Source organism: Embiotoca jacksoni, unplaced genomic scaffold (assembly GCF_022577435.1).
Source record: "Embiotoca jacksoni isolate LCO1_2020_lvr unplaced genomic scaffold, fEmbJac1.0.p SCAF_64, whole genome shotgun sequence".
Classification (NCBI taxonomy): Eukaryota; Metazoa; Chordata; class Actinopteri; family Embiotocidae; genus Embiotoca; species Embiotoca jacksoni.
The window spans coordinates 240001-253503 of NW_027185419.1; the positions used below are offsets into that span (position 1 = coordinate 240001).

Sequence of the window (13503 nt, forward strand, 5' to 3'; positions counted from 1 at the left end):
AGCGTCGACAGGTTGGCGATACGATCCAGCGGACTCATCAAGTCCGCCTCGATGAAGAGGTCCTTCTTCCCCGGCAGCTGTGAGACGAAGACGAGAAGACGACAATCAGGGACAATCAGTCCAGCGGCAAACACACAGATTTACATAGTTCACAACACAAACAGCATATTTAGACACACATTTACAGGTTCATGCCTTCGTCCGCCTGGAGATATGAATCCATGTAAAAAAAAAAAAGAAGTTTGAAACCCATAATTTTCTTTAAAACAACATTATTTGCAAACAAACCTCACGGAGGAGTAAATTGTGCCTTTTTATTGGGACTATTTTCAGCTCGCAGATTAAAGCTGATTTGATGCTCAGGTCTCGTTACGGCAGGAGATCGGTGCTGAAAATAAACTACAGCGTCTGTATTCATAACAACGATAAACAAACACGTCGCCCAGTAAACAGTGGCGGTCAGAGGAAGCAGGCTTCGGATAATAACGACTTAAAACCTGTTATTTTATATTTGAACTCTATTTGTGTTTAATTTCATCTGTTTTTATGCGTCTCGTTAAATGTTCCTTTTTATATGAAACACTGTAGGTCATTTTTTTGTGTCAAAAGACAGTTTTTCCTTCCTTCAGTTGGAGGTTTTTCTCCTTTAAAGAGGAGGGTTTTTTTTTCCTCCTAGTTTATGTGGGAATTGTTGAATTGTTGTGTTTCTCTGTAAAATTCTGCTGTCAGGACTTTAATGTGTTAAGTGGCATGAAATAACCTGCGTTATGATTTTGGCGCTTTACACATAAAATATAATTAAATATAATTGAATCGAACTTTTTGTTCCTACCTGTTCCAGCAGGTAGATCAGCTGATCTCTGGCCAGCCTCTTGAGCAGGGAGAAGTCGGGGAGCTCCGGGGAGTCTCTCCTGGCACCGTGAGCCATGTTTGGACCGCTACGGGGCGGGGGACAGGGGGACAGGGGGGGGGGGAGAAGAGCCCACCTTGTAATCACCTAAAAACAGACCATGCAGCGCCAGAGGAGCGACGAGCAACAGAAAACACCGGAAAGACACGAACCGGTGCGGTCATCAACCGACGAGCTTGCAGGCTAACAACACCGCTGTCAACGTAGCATCGATTTTGCCAGGAATAAAACAGGCTGACACTGATGTCAAATAATGTACAAAGAAAGAAAAGGATTGAGTAAATTATTTTTTTAAAAGTAGGTGCCTGTTAAAACGACTGCAAAAAAAACAAACAAAAAAAAGGGAGTTTCGCTGACATCAGCAGCTAACCTGCATCCGTAGCTGCATAGGCGGAACGGATCCCACCATCAGCTGTTTCCGCCCGGACACTTACAAAAAAAAAAAAAAAAAAAAAAAAAAAAAAAAAAAAACCGGAAGCGCTCCACTTTCTTTTCTTTTTTTTCCGGAGGTTTCTAAACCACCTGACGCCGTTTTTTTTTTTCTACGTCAACATGAACACCGACGCGGTTTTATTGTTAGAAACGGTACATTTCGCCGCAGAGAAACACCGTCACCAGCGCAGAAAAGACCCGGAAGCGACCCCGTACATCAACCACCCCGTCGGTAACGGAGCCGCCGTCTGTTTGTTTGTTCTGTTTGGACGGTTGTTGTTTTACTTTGTACTGATGCCTTCAGGTGCTGCTCGTAAATCTGAACATCAACTAGAAAAACGACGTTTTTTTTGGTATTAAGTGGCTGCGACCGGAATTAAAAAAACAACGTTGGATAAAATTTAATTGTGCTTATTATTTGATTTACGCCAATAATTTGATATAATACGAATTCAACTTCTTTTTTTTATAGCCATGTTCTTTTCTCAGATTTATCGTTTACTGTGAGTATTTATTTTTTCTGTTTATTGATATCTATAACTATTGATATTCTTTATTTGATACTCGTGGCAGAGATAAATAATTGGACGGGTATTTTTGTACAGTTTATTGATAGTCTATCTATCTATCTGTCTGTCTATCTGTCTGTCTGTCTGTCTAACTATCTATCTGTCTGTCTGTCTATCTAACTATCTGTCTATCTATCTATCTATCTATCTATCTATCTGTCTGTCTGTCTATCTATCTATCTATCTATCTATCTATCTATCTATCTATCTATCTGTCTGTCTGTCTGTCTATCTATCTATCTATCTATCTATCTATCTGTCTATCTATCTATCTGTCTGTCTGTCTGTCTGTCTATCTGTCTATCTATCTATCTATCTGTCTGTCTGTCTGTCTGTCTAACTATCTATCTGTCTGTCTGTCTGTCTAACTATCTGTCTATCTATCTATCTATCTATCTATCTATCTATCTATCTATCTGTCTGTCTATCTATCTGTCTGTCTGTCTGTCTGTCTGTCTGTCTAACTATCTGTCTGTCTATCTGTCTATCTATCTATCTATCTATCTGTCTATCTATCTGTCTGTCTGTCTGTCTGTCTGTCTAACTATCTATCTGTCTGTCTGTCTAACTATCTGTCTATCTATCTATCTATCTATCTGTCTATCTGTCTATCTATTATTCTATCTGTCTGTCTGTCTGTCTAACTATCTGTCTGTCTGTCTATCTATCTGGCTGTCTGTCTGTCTGTCTGTCTATCTGTCTGTCTGTCTGTCTGTCTGTCTGTCTATCTAACTGTCTGTCTGTCTTTCTATCTATCCATCTATCTATCTATCTATCTATCTATCTATCTATCTATCTATCTATCTATCTGTCTGTCTGTCTGTCTGTCTGTCTGTCTGTCTGTCTGTGCTGATAAACAAAAATATTTTGTCTTTTACATAACATAATTTAGAAAAAGATACTTTTCTTCTATTGTTTATTATTTACTTATATTAATTTAGTCTCTAATTCATACCAGTAATTTTCCACTGTTTTATAAATTCACCATTAAGTAAAAAAAAAAGTGGGAAATCTTGTTGCTGCTGAAACACGTTCACCTGGATTTTTTTTTTATTTTTTATATATCTGTTGATGGAATATTTAAAAAAAAAAAAAAAACAGCTTAACATTAAAAAATTAACAATAAAACACGACTGAAGCTCTCAGGTGTGTTATGATGCAACAGGAAGACAGTAAAGACTTCCTGCTTATCTTCCTTTGTGTGTGTGTGTGTGTGTGTGTGTGTGTACTTTTTAAGGAGTTGCAAGAATCCTCACCCATGAAGGAGGAGTCGCCGACATCGAGGTGTTGCAGGTACGTCATTTTGGTTTTGTATACATATAATAAAAAATATATATACCAAAGTTAAAAATAAATAAATTAAAAAAAAAAAAAAGGTTAAGGAATCGGAATTTTATGTTTCTTATTCATCTCATTTCTTTTCTCTGTTTTTAAATGTTCCTTCATGTCTGTTTTTATGTGAAACTCTGCATGTCATTCTCTTGCTGCACTGTAAAAACTAAAACTATCATTTGCTCAATTTTTTTTTTGGTGACACATTTTTACACTAAAAACATGTACATGTAAATGTACTTAAACTTTTGAGTAAATATAAGTTAAAAAAATATTCAAATGGATCGAAAAGACGACATTTAGTACCGTGGCGTAAAACTTTTGAGTAAATGTAAGTAAAAAAAATGCTGTTTAATGATTCTAAATAAACAAATTTAGTAGCACGCCATTAAAAATACTTTGAGGGCAATTTCCTGTATGAAAGGTGCTCTACAAATAAAGTTTATTATTATTGAACATTTGCTTCGGAGTTCATTTTTAAGTTCTGGAGAGGATTTGATCAAAATCGACATTCATGTACATCATGTTTTTCAGTTCTGGTTATTATGTTGTTAACGAGAAATTAAATTTGTTGAATTGCAAGGCTGCTCTGCTGCACGACACGGTGGAGGACACGGACACGTCTCTCGCCGAGCTGGAGGTCACGTTCGGGCCGGTCGTGGCTCGGATCGTCGCCGAGGTGACGGACGACAAGCGTCTGGCCAAAGAGGAGCGGAAGCGTGTGCAGGTGGAGCACGCGCCGCACTGCAGCCGCCAGGCCAAGCTGGTGAAGATGGCCGACAAACTGTACAACCTGAGGGACCTGAACCGTTGCACGCCCGTCGGTCAGCGCCGGATACGCTCTCTCACTCTACAGCTGTGTTGTTTTTAAAGTTTAAAGTTGTTTTTATTTTTATTTTAATATCTCTACACCAGTATATTTATTGTCCACTCTGTGTCCGGCAGGCTGGACGGCCGAGCGGGTCCAGGAGTATTTTGTTTGGGCCTCCGAGGTGGTGAAAGGCCTGAAAGGAACCAACCCGGTTCTGGAGGAGAAGCTGGGCGAGCTGTTCAAACAGAGAGGAATCCGATTGTGACCGTTTAAAAATTACGAATTAAAATGCATTTTCATTCATAAATAATCAGAATAAATCCTATTTCGTATATTTTGTGTCTGAGGGGGTTCATTTTCTTTATATTACATATGTTGTCGCTGCAGTGAAATTAAAGGTAGTTGACACTCCATATATAATAAACATTTGCATGATTTAAATACAGTATTTTAATTTTTACCATATATTGGACTGATGCTTGAATGAAACAAACATTGTAAAGGTGTCACTTTGTCCTATTTTCTGTTTATTGTTTTGTTTGGTTTTTTTTAAACCAAGGAAACCGTCAAGAAATTGACGCACTGACGATCATAAGTAGGTGTATGTCGTGCAGCAGCCACTAGGGGGCGGCACGCGACTACTGTTATTTATCGCTTTAACGTGATCTTATTTTGGAAATAAATCATAAATAAATTTAACTACTTAAATTTTAATGCGCCGACGCTGTAATAAAAAGAAGAATCGTTACATTTGATTTAATTTGAGGTTTTAAAATGTTCGGTTTTTTTTTTTTTTTATCGGGCGGAACAACGACGCTGTCGGAATAAAATCCACTTCCGGTCCGTTCACGGATTCTGTTGAACTTCCGTTTTGACTGGAGCGACGACGAGCTGAGTTTTTGTTTGGTCCAAGTGATAAAACCCTTTTTTTTTTCGTATCCAGTGTTTAAATCCTCGACCAGGCGGTCATGTCTAGTCGCGAAGCCCTCAACATGAAGCTGCCGCCGATCCAGTCCACGGCCGGTGCCGTGCCGGTCCGGAACGAGAAAGGTGAGACGGGGTTAGCTTTAGCAGGCTGCTAGCGGCGTGCTAAGTTAGCCAGCTAGCATAGCTTCACTGCTAACGTAAACAAACGCGAAAAGTCTGTTTTGAAAAGATCCGTTATCTCCTTATATGGGCTTTGTACAAATATAAATGAACTTTAAACTAATACGTTTAAATACGACTCGTGAACCAGACATCCTGTATTGTTTAAATATCAGCAGCTTCTCCGGAAGACGTTTTATTATTAATTCATTCATCTGTTTGTTTACTTATTTATTTATTTATTATACTTTCCCCCGATCCAAAGGTGACTTCGTTTAAAATACTTATTTTGTCCAACCAACCATTTAAGAAAAAAAAGAAGCTAATATTTAATAAATTTACAGCAATATAAAATATAAAAGTCATTAAAATCAGCACAAATCAAACGCTGGAAACTGCAGATGTTTTTGCCCGATGAACAAATTGACTTAAATATTTTTTCTCGATCGATTCAGAGAATTTAGTTTAGTTAGTTGACAGAAATGTAACCGTTGAATTATTATCCCTGATCAAAACTTCTTATAAATAAACTCGACTAGATTCACAAACCAACTCACTCGTGTCTCTTGGCGTCTCCCAGGCGAGCTGTCCATGGAGAAGGTGAAGGTGAAGCGCTACGTGTCGGGCAAACGTCCCGACTACGCGCCGATGGAGTCCTCGGACGAGGAGGACGAGGACTTCCAGTTCGTGAAGAAGGGGAAGGAGGCAGAGCCGGAGATGGAGCCGGAGGAAGAGGATGTGTCCGACCCGCGTCTCAAACGTCTGCTCAACCGCGTCTCCGAGGACGTGGAGGAGAGGTAACGGCGCCGGGTCGGGTCCAGGTTACGGAGTCGGATCGATCGGACCTCACACCTGATTTTGTGTTTTGTTTTTCGTCCTCAGGCTGGCGAGACACCGACAGATCGCCGAGCCGGAGGTCGTCGCTGAGAGCAGCGAGGACTCCGACGAAGGCACGTGGCACCCGGAGCGCGAGGAGAGCAGCGAGGAGGAAGAGGAGGAGGAGGAAGAAGTGGACGACGAGGTTGCTATGACGACACGATCGGCTTTTTTTTTTTTTTTTTTTTTTTTGTATTTATTTATTTATTCTTATTGAAACAATATTTTAATAATCACGATTCACGACCCGCGCAGGAAATCGAGAGGAGGCGAAATATGATGCGCCAGCGAGCCGAGGAGAGGAAGAACGAGGAGATGGAGGTCATGGAGGTGGAGGAGGAGGGGAAGTCGGGGGCGGAGTCAGAGTCGGAGTCGGAATACGAAGAGTACACGGACAGCGAGGACGAGGCGGAGCCGCGACTCAAACCCGTCTTCATCCGCAAGTACGTCTCGGACGAATATTTAGTTTTGTCGATGAAGGAGAAAAAAAAAAAAAAACACATCTGCGGGTTTTTTTCCAAACATGAAAAGTCCTTTTTTTTTTTTTACAAGAGTTGAACATAATGAAGTCTTTGTTTTAAGTTATTAAAGTATTTTTAGCTGATTTAAAACTAGATTTAAAAACTGCTTTTTGTCTCACAGGAAGGACCGCGTCACGGTGGCGGAGCGCGAAGCCGAGGAGCAGAAGCAGCGCGAGCTGGAGGCCGACGCCAAGAAGCAGGCGGAGGAGCGCCGGCGCTACACGCTGAAGATCGTGGAGGAGGAGGCCAAGAAGGAGTTCGAGGAGAACCGGCGCACGCTGGCGGCGCTGGACGCCCTCGACACGGACGGCGAGAACGAGGAGGAGGAGTACGAGGCCTGGAAGGTCCGAGAGCTGAAGCGCATCAAGAGGGACCGAGAGACCCGCGAAGTGTGAGTGGAAGTTTTGAGTTTGTACTTCCCTGAAAAGCAGAGTGTTGTACTGATGATGATGATGATGATGGTGGTGGTCTTCGTCCTCCAGCATGGAGAAGGAGAAGGCCGAGATCGACCGATTCCACAGCCTGACGGAGGAGGAGCGCCGAGCCGAGTTGCGCAACAGCGGCAAGGTCGTCACCAACAAAGCCTCCAAGGGCAAATACAAGTTCCTGCAGAAGTACTACCACCGAGGAGCCTTCTTCATGGTGAGTCCGCTGCCTCTGACATCATCGACCGGAGCTCGTCCGATTGGCCGCGAGGCGTCACGGCATCGTAAAGATCTTATCGTAGCGCTGGTCGTTTTCCATATTTTCTAAAAACTATTTTTACATTTGAACTTTTTTTTTTAACTGTGACTTTGCGCAACAGTTTGCATTTTTTCTGAGCAAAAGTATTTTAAAATTTCAAAAAACATGTTGGCTAATTGGAATAATTAAAAAATAAAAGTCATCTGAGTGCAGTCTTGATGGCTGTATGTTTTTCAAACCACCAGATGGTGCCGTTCTTTACATTTTGAAGAATTAATTTTATTTTTTTGCACAGAAAGAATGAAAGCTGGCCTGGTTTAATAATGTGGCCAATATTAGCTCATCCTACATGTATATCAGTGAATGTGTCAAAGAAACTGCAGTCTAAAGATAATCAAGATTCTCTTTTGTTTCATCCAGTACCGAGTACCGAGCACTGACGGATTTGTTTTGTTTTTTTAACCATTAATTTTTCCTCTCTGGTAAACGATCTCTTGTCTGTGACTGTAAACACGTCGACGTCTCTTCCAGAATGAAGAGGAGAACGTCTACAAGAGAGACTTCAGCGCTCCGACGCTCGAGGATCACTTCAACAAAACCATCCTCCCCAAAGTCATGCAGGTGAGTTTCGCTTTGTCTCTCTCTCTCTTAAATTCAAGTTAGTTTTGAACTCTTAAACTCCAGATAAGACCTAAAAAAAACAAAAACAAGAAGTACTGGGAGCTGTTGCCATGGCGATGTCACACCCGTCTCGTCAGGATGCCGAGAGTCCTTTACGGTCTCTTTGATATTTTGCTGGCAATGCTGGAAAGGTTATCGTCACGGAAACCAAACCAACGACGATGGGCGAGCGGCGGTCGAAAGACGACGTCGGATGAAATGTCGCTGCTCTGATTTAGGATTTTTTTTTCGAGAAAGACTTTTTTTCTTCTTCTAGAAGTCCAATAAGTTTTCTGCCTCAAATCGGACGCACCGATTTACCGTTTGGGGTTAAATTGTTCGACCTCTCTGACCTCTGATCGTTTTCCCTCCTCAGGTTAAGAACTTCGGTCGGTCCGGTCGCACCAAGTACACCCACCTGGTGGACCAGGACACGACGTCGTTCGACTCGGCCTGGGCTCAGGAGAGCGCTCAGAACAGCAAGTTCTTCAAGCAGAAGGCGGCGGGCGTGAGGGACGTGTTCGACCGGCCCACGGTGAAGAAGAGGAAGACCTAAGAAGAGGAAGATGACACCAGCGGGGCGGGCACCTTAAAAGAGACTGTTCAAGACTGAACTGGACTTCCTGTTGTGGATAAATAAAAGACTGATCCCACCACTGACGGTTCCCAAGAGGATACACCATCAGATCAACCTCACAATGTGGGATTTTCGCTGTAAAAAAAAAAAAAAATGCACCAACTGGAAGATTTCTATCATCAAACTGAAGTAAATGTTGTAAATTAATCAGCTGGTAGTTTCCAGATTCTCACACTTAACTCCCTGAATTACTTTTTTTTTTTTTTTTTTAATCCTTCCAGTTTTAGTAAAAAAAAAAAAAAATCCAGATGTTTGCGTGTTTTTGAATAATAAAAGCCGTATTTTCCATTCTTTCCGATTTTTTTTTCAACTGTCAACTTTTATTAAAAAAAAAAAAAAAAAACAGCAAAAAAATGAAAAGATGGTGGTTGAAGATGACGATGAAGAAGAGCAGTCAGTAGAGTGTTTTGTGTTTTCAGTTGGTCAGAGCCACCAGAGCTTCCACCACGTTGCCCATGTGTTCCCTCAGACTGCGCTCGGCCACCGCCCTCGAGATCTCCATCTCCGACATCTGCACGGCGACACCAACGCAACAACGTCAAGCAAAGCGTGGAGGTTTTTTTTTTTTTTTTTTTTAATACAAGAGAATGACAGAAAAACAGATTATAAAAGTGGTAAAAAAAAATTTAACCAACACATTCAGTTACTACTAAATAATAAAATACGGCCGTATGGACGTATTTGGACGCACACTTTCAGTGTTGGCTGTTTTTCTAAAGTTTAGATAGTAAAGTTTTACAGGCAAAAAGATCCCAGGACAAAATAAATTATACAAGTAGTTCCGAACCCAGCGATCTCATTGGTCGACTGAACATTTGCTCAACTCATCATGACATCACACCCTGCTCATGACTAGTAAATATCACTCCGCCTTCTCAATGAGAATATATAATTATAATTGAATTTCATATGTAATATAATGTAGTTTCTACTTGTTATAGATCTATTAAATGACCCATTTGGTGAAATCGGGTCTCTTTGGGTCCTTTTTTGTCGCTCCGAGCACCCGTACCGTAACACCACGGATAGTCACGCACTTAAAATCTTGGCGGCGGCTAGCTGGACCATTTAACACACGACACGGTGTTAAATCGTAAAAATACGATGTCTTTTCTCAGCGGATATCTTCGTTCCAACCAGACTGAGCTAGCTGAGCAGTTTAGTGTTTCTATCTGCTGCATTTATTCAGTTTGAGAAATCATCTCTAGAAAAGCAAATAAAACGGACCAGATCTCGTCTCTGTTGCTAGGGCCGTTGCTAAGGGTCGGATTACTCCCTGGAGTGGTAAACATTGCGTACGTTACATTTGCTTCTACTGACGCGACTGATTGTTTTTCCAGTTCTTAGTCAAACCCCGTGTGTTGCCATGGAAACGGAGATCGCACTAAGAAAAAAAAGTTTTGTAATTTTGAGAGCGAATTGACTCAAAATATGAATATATTATGATTACATATTTTATTTAGTTGGTAACTCGTATAGTCGCATTTAATATTGTTTAAACTTACGATCAGTTCTACGTCTTCTTTCTTGATGGTGACTTTGGCCAACTCTTTTTCTCTGAAAGCACAAAAAAAAAAAAAAAAAAAAAAGTTCAGACTGTATTTTTCTGGAAAAAATAGGATTTTGAAATACACGGAAGATGTAAAGTTTGTCGAACACCGATCTCACCTCTCCTGCTTGGCTTTCTGTTCTCGCGACCTTCGGTCTCCGATCACTGACATCGCCTGAAAGACGAAACATCACGACTTTATTGTTACTGTAAATCGGACCCGTTTTTAAATCACCTCATTCTCTTCCTAAAATATAAAACTATTAATTTCAAAATAAAGCATTTATGTATTTAGACAAATATATCACAGTATCATTACAAATGAATGTTAATGAAATATAAACCTTTAAATCAATTTCAGAGAGAACAAAAAACAACATGAAAAACCACTTGTGGGTAACCACGGAAACAAAGAGGATATCTGTGAAACACTCCTGTAATATTAAACAGTATAACTCCTGGTACTAAACAACCAAATATTAGGTATAATTAACAATGATTAGTCAACTAATTGATTGGATCATGAACAGTAAGGAAATCTGCAAATATTTACATAATGGTTTAATTTATTTTTTAATTCCAAATATTTGTTGATTGAAGCTATTCAAACGTGATTTGATGCTTTTTCTTTGTCCCATCATATTTTAAACTGAATATTTGGGGATCTTATGGATAAAATGATTAAATCAAGGAAATAATCAGTATATATATTTAGATGGTGTTGAAGCTGAATATCCGGAGCTGAAAACAACAGAAAATTAACTCTTATTAATTGTATAACAAGGTGAAAGATGGTACCTTGTTTTTCTCAGAATTTGTTCTGGACATTTCATCGCTGTGTTATCGAGCATTTCGTAAACTAAATTACGGACAGAAAAAAAAAGGTTTTAACCAAGAATTAAAAGAGCTGTTAGCTGAGACTCCTAATTGTTGTTTACTTAATAGTTTTCTGACCTGGTTGGTCACAAAATCTGCAAAAAGACAGATTACATTTATGTTTGACTACTGTTGGAGACGTTTGACGACTGAATGGAGACGTTTGACGACTGTCGGCGACGTTTGACGACTGTATGGAGACGTTTGACGACTGTTGGAGACGTTCGACGACTGTATGGAGACGTTTGACGACTGTCGGCGACGTTCGACGACTGTATGGAGACGTTTGACGACTGTCGGCAACGTTTGACGACTGTTTGGCGACGTTTGACGACTGTATGGAGACGTTTGACGACTGTTGGCGACGTTTGACGACTGTATGGCTACGTTTGACGACTGTATGGCTACGTTTGACGACTGAATGGAGACGTTTGACGACTGTATGGCTACGTTTGACGACTGAATGGAGACGTTTGACGACTGAATGGAGACGTTTGACGACTGAATGGAGACGTTTGACGACTGAATGGAGACGTTCGACGACTGTTGGAGACGTTCGACGACTGTTGGAGACGTTCGACGACTGTATGGCTACGTTTGACGACTGTATGGCTACGTTTGACGACTGAATGGAGACGTTTGACGACTGTATGGCTACGTTTGACGACTGAATGGAGACGTTTGACGACTGTTGGCGACGTTTGACGACTGTATGGCTACGTTTGACGACTGAATGGAGACGTTCGACGACTGTATGGAGACGTTTGACGACTGAATGGAGACGTTTGACGACTGTTGGCGACGTTTGACGACTGTATGGCTACGTTTGACGACTGAATGGAGACGTTTGACGACTGAATGGAGACGTTCGACGACTGTATGGAGACGTTTGACGACTGTCGGCGACGTTTGACGACTGTATGGCTACGTTTGACGACTGAATGGAGACGTTTGACGACTGAATGGAGACGTTTGACGACTGTTGGCGACGTTTGACGACTGTATGGCTACGTTTGACGACTGAATGGAGACGTTTGACGACTGTTGGCGACGTTTGACGACTGTATGGCTACGTTTGACGACTGAATGGAGACGTTTGACGACTGAATGGAGACGTTCGACGACTGTTGGCGACGTTTGACGACTGTTGGAGACGTTCGACGACTGTATGGAGACGTTTGACGACTGTCGGCGACGTTCGACGACTGTATGGAGACGTTCGACGACTGTTGGCGACGTTCGACGACTGTATGGAGACGTTTGACGACTGTCGGCGACGTTCGACGACTGTATGGAGACGTTTGACGACTGTTGGAGACGTTCGACGACTGTATGGAGACGTTTGACGACTGTCGGCGACGTTCGACGACTGTATGGAGACGTTTGACGACTGTCGGAGACGTTCGACGACTGTATGGAGACGTTTGACGACTGTCGGCGACGTTCGACGACTGTATGAGACGTTCGACGACTGTTGGAGACGTTCGACGACTGTATGGAGACGTTTGACGACTGTATGGCGACGTTTGACGACTGTTGGAGACGTTTGACGACTGTAGGAGACGTTTGACGACTGTATGGAGACGTTTGACGACTGTATGGAGACGTTTGACGACTGAATGGAGACGTTCGACGACTGTTGGCGACGTTTGACGACTGTTGGCGACGTTCGACGACTGTATGAGACGTTCGACGACTGTTGGAGACGTTCGACGACTGTATGGAGACGTTTGACGACTGTATGGAGACGTTTGACGACTGAATGGAGACGTTCGACGACTGTTGGAGACGTTCGACGACTGTTGGAGACGTTTGACGACTGTATGGCGACGTTTGACGACTGTTGGAGACGTTTGACGACTGTATGGAGACGTTTGACGACTGAATGGAGACGTTCGACGACTGTTGGCGACGTTTGACGACTGTTGGAGACGTTTGACGACTGTTGGAGACGTTTGACGACTGTTGTTAAAGTTTGACGACCGTTAGTGACGTTTAATGACTGTTGTTCACACGTTGTATCTCGTTAATATGTTGTTTTAATAAAACAAAAAGGGAACAAGTGCCTGAATTTAGCCGGCAAACTAGCCACTAGTTAACGTTACACAAACGTTACACATACATGTTTAAGACTGAATAACTCTCGGGGTGACAGCGACGCTGCACGGACCCTGAAGGCAGCAGCGGCGACCGCATGTTTCCGGGCTAACGTTTTAGCTCTCACCGTTTCTAAGTCGGAGCTGGAGATTTCCTTCTCCTCCGCGTAGTCCGTGACTCTCTCCAAATCCGCGGCACCGCTGTCATGTTTCCGAGGCTTCTCTGCCGGTTTCCCGGTGCAGTTTTCCTCCGCTTCCAGGTCCAAATCGACGTCTCCCTCCGCCGCCATGGTTGCTCGAAATGAGGCCGGAACACAAAAAGAAAACGAGGAAGGTTCCTAACTGTACATCGGAAGAAATACGGGGTAGTACCCGGAAAAGAAGCAAAGGAAGAGGCGGGGGGAGGGGGAGAGGGGGGGAAATACTCGGCTGCGATTGGCTGCGCTGGTCGTCAAACGACGCGT

General features: G+C 42.3%; 4 protein-coding genes across 6 annotated transcripts in view; 2 read left to right on the forward strand and 2 right to left on the reverse strand.

The window, feature by feature from the left end:
- vps33b (VPS33B late endosome and lysosome associated) overlaps positions 1-1356 on the reverse strand; it is an 8714-nt gene extending 7358 nt beyond the window's left edge. The window contains exons 1-3 of one of the 3 annotated variants that reach the window (XM_069175053.1): positions 1281-1356; positions 833-938; positions 1-77 (exon numbers count right to left, since the gene is read on the reverse strand). The exon at positions 1-77 is cut by the window's left edge and continues 4 nt beyond it. In XM_069175053.1, the coding sequence (XP_069031154.1) occupies positions 1-77; positions 833-928 (173 nt within the window). In that variant the 5' untranslated portion in view covers positions 929-938; positions 1281-1356. Of the gene's footprint in view, positions 78-832 lie in introns of all 3 variants that reach the window. The other 2 variants (XM_069175052.1, XM_069175051.1) reach the window with 2 other exon arrangements.
- On the forward strand, positions 1343-4388 carry hddc3 (HD domain containing 3). The gene is made up of 4 exons (XM_069175057.1): positions 1343-1574; positions 3149-3204; positions 3827-4067; positions 4189-4388. The coding sequence occupies exons 1-4, from the start codon at positions 1463-1465 to the stop codon at positions 4317-4319; spliced, it is 540 nt and encodes a 179-aa protein (XP_069031158.1). The 5' UTR covers positions 1343-1462; the 3' UTR covers positions 4320-4388.
- A 521-nt stretch (positions 4389-4909) lies between these two features.
- On the forward strand, positions 4910-8808 carry mfap1 (microfibril associated protein 1). Its single transcript, XM_069175054.1, has 8 exons — positions 4910-5104; positions 5721-5937; positions 6023-6161; positions 6272-6459; positions 6659-6928; positions 7020-7179; positions 7753-7842; positions 8258-8808. The coding sequence occupies exons 1-8, from the start codon at positions 5023-5025 to the stop codon at positions 8435-8437; spliced, it is 1326 nt and encodes a 441-aa protein (XP_069031155.1). The 5' UTR covers positions 4910-5022; the 3' UTR covers positions 8438-8808.
- On the reverse strand, positions 8800-13368 carry hypk (huntingtin interacting protein K). The gene is made up of 4 exons (XM_069175055.1): positions 13168-13368; positions 10187-10242; positions 10024-10075; positions 8800-9029 (listed from the first exon to the last, which is right to left on the reverse strand). Exons 1-4 carry the CDS (start codon positions 13327-13329, stop codon positions 8934-8936), a joined length of 366 nt encoding a protein of 121 aa, XP_069031156.1. The 5' UTR covers positions 13330-13368; the 3' UTR covers positions 8800-8933.
- Between the last annotated feature and the right edge of the window lie 135 nt (positions 13369-13503).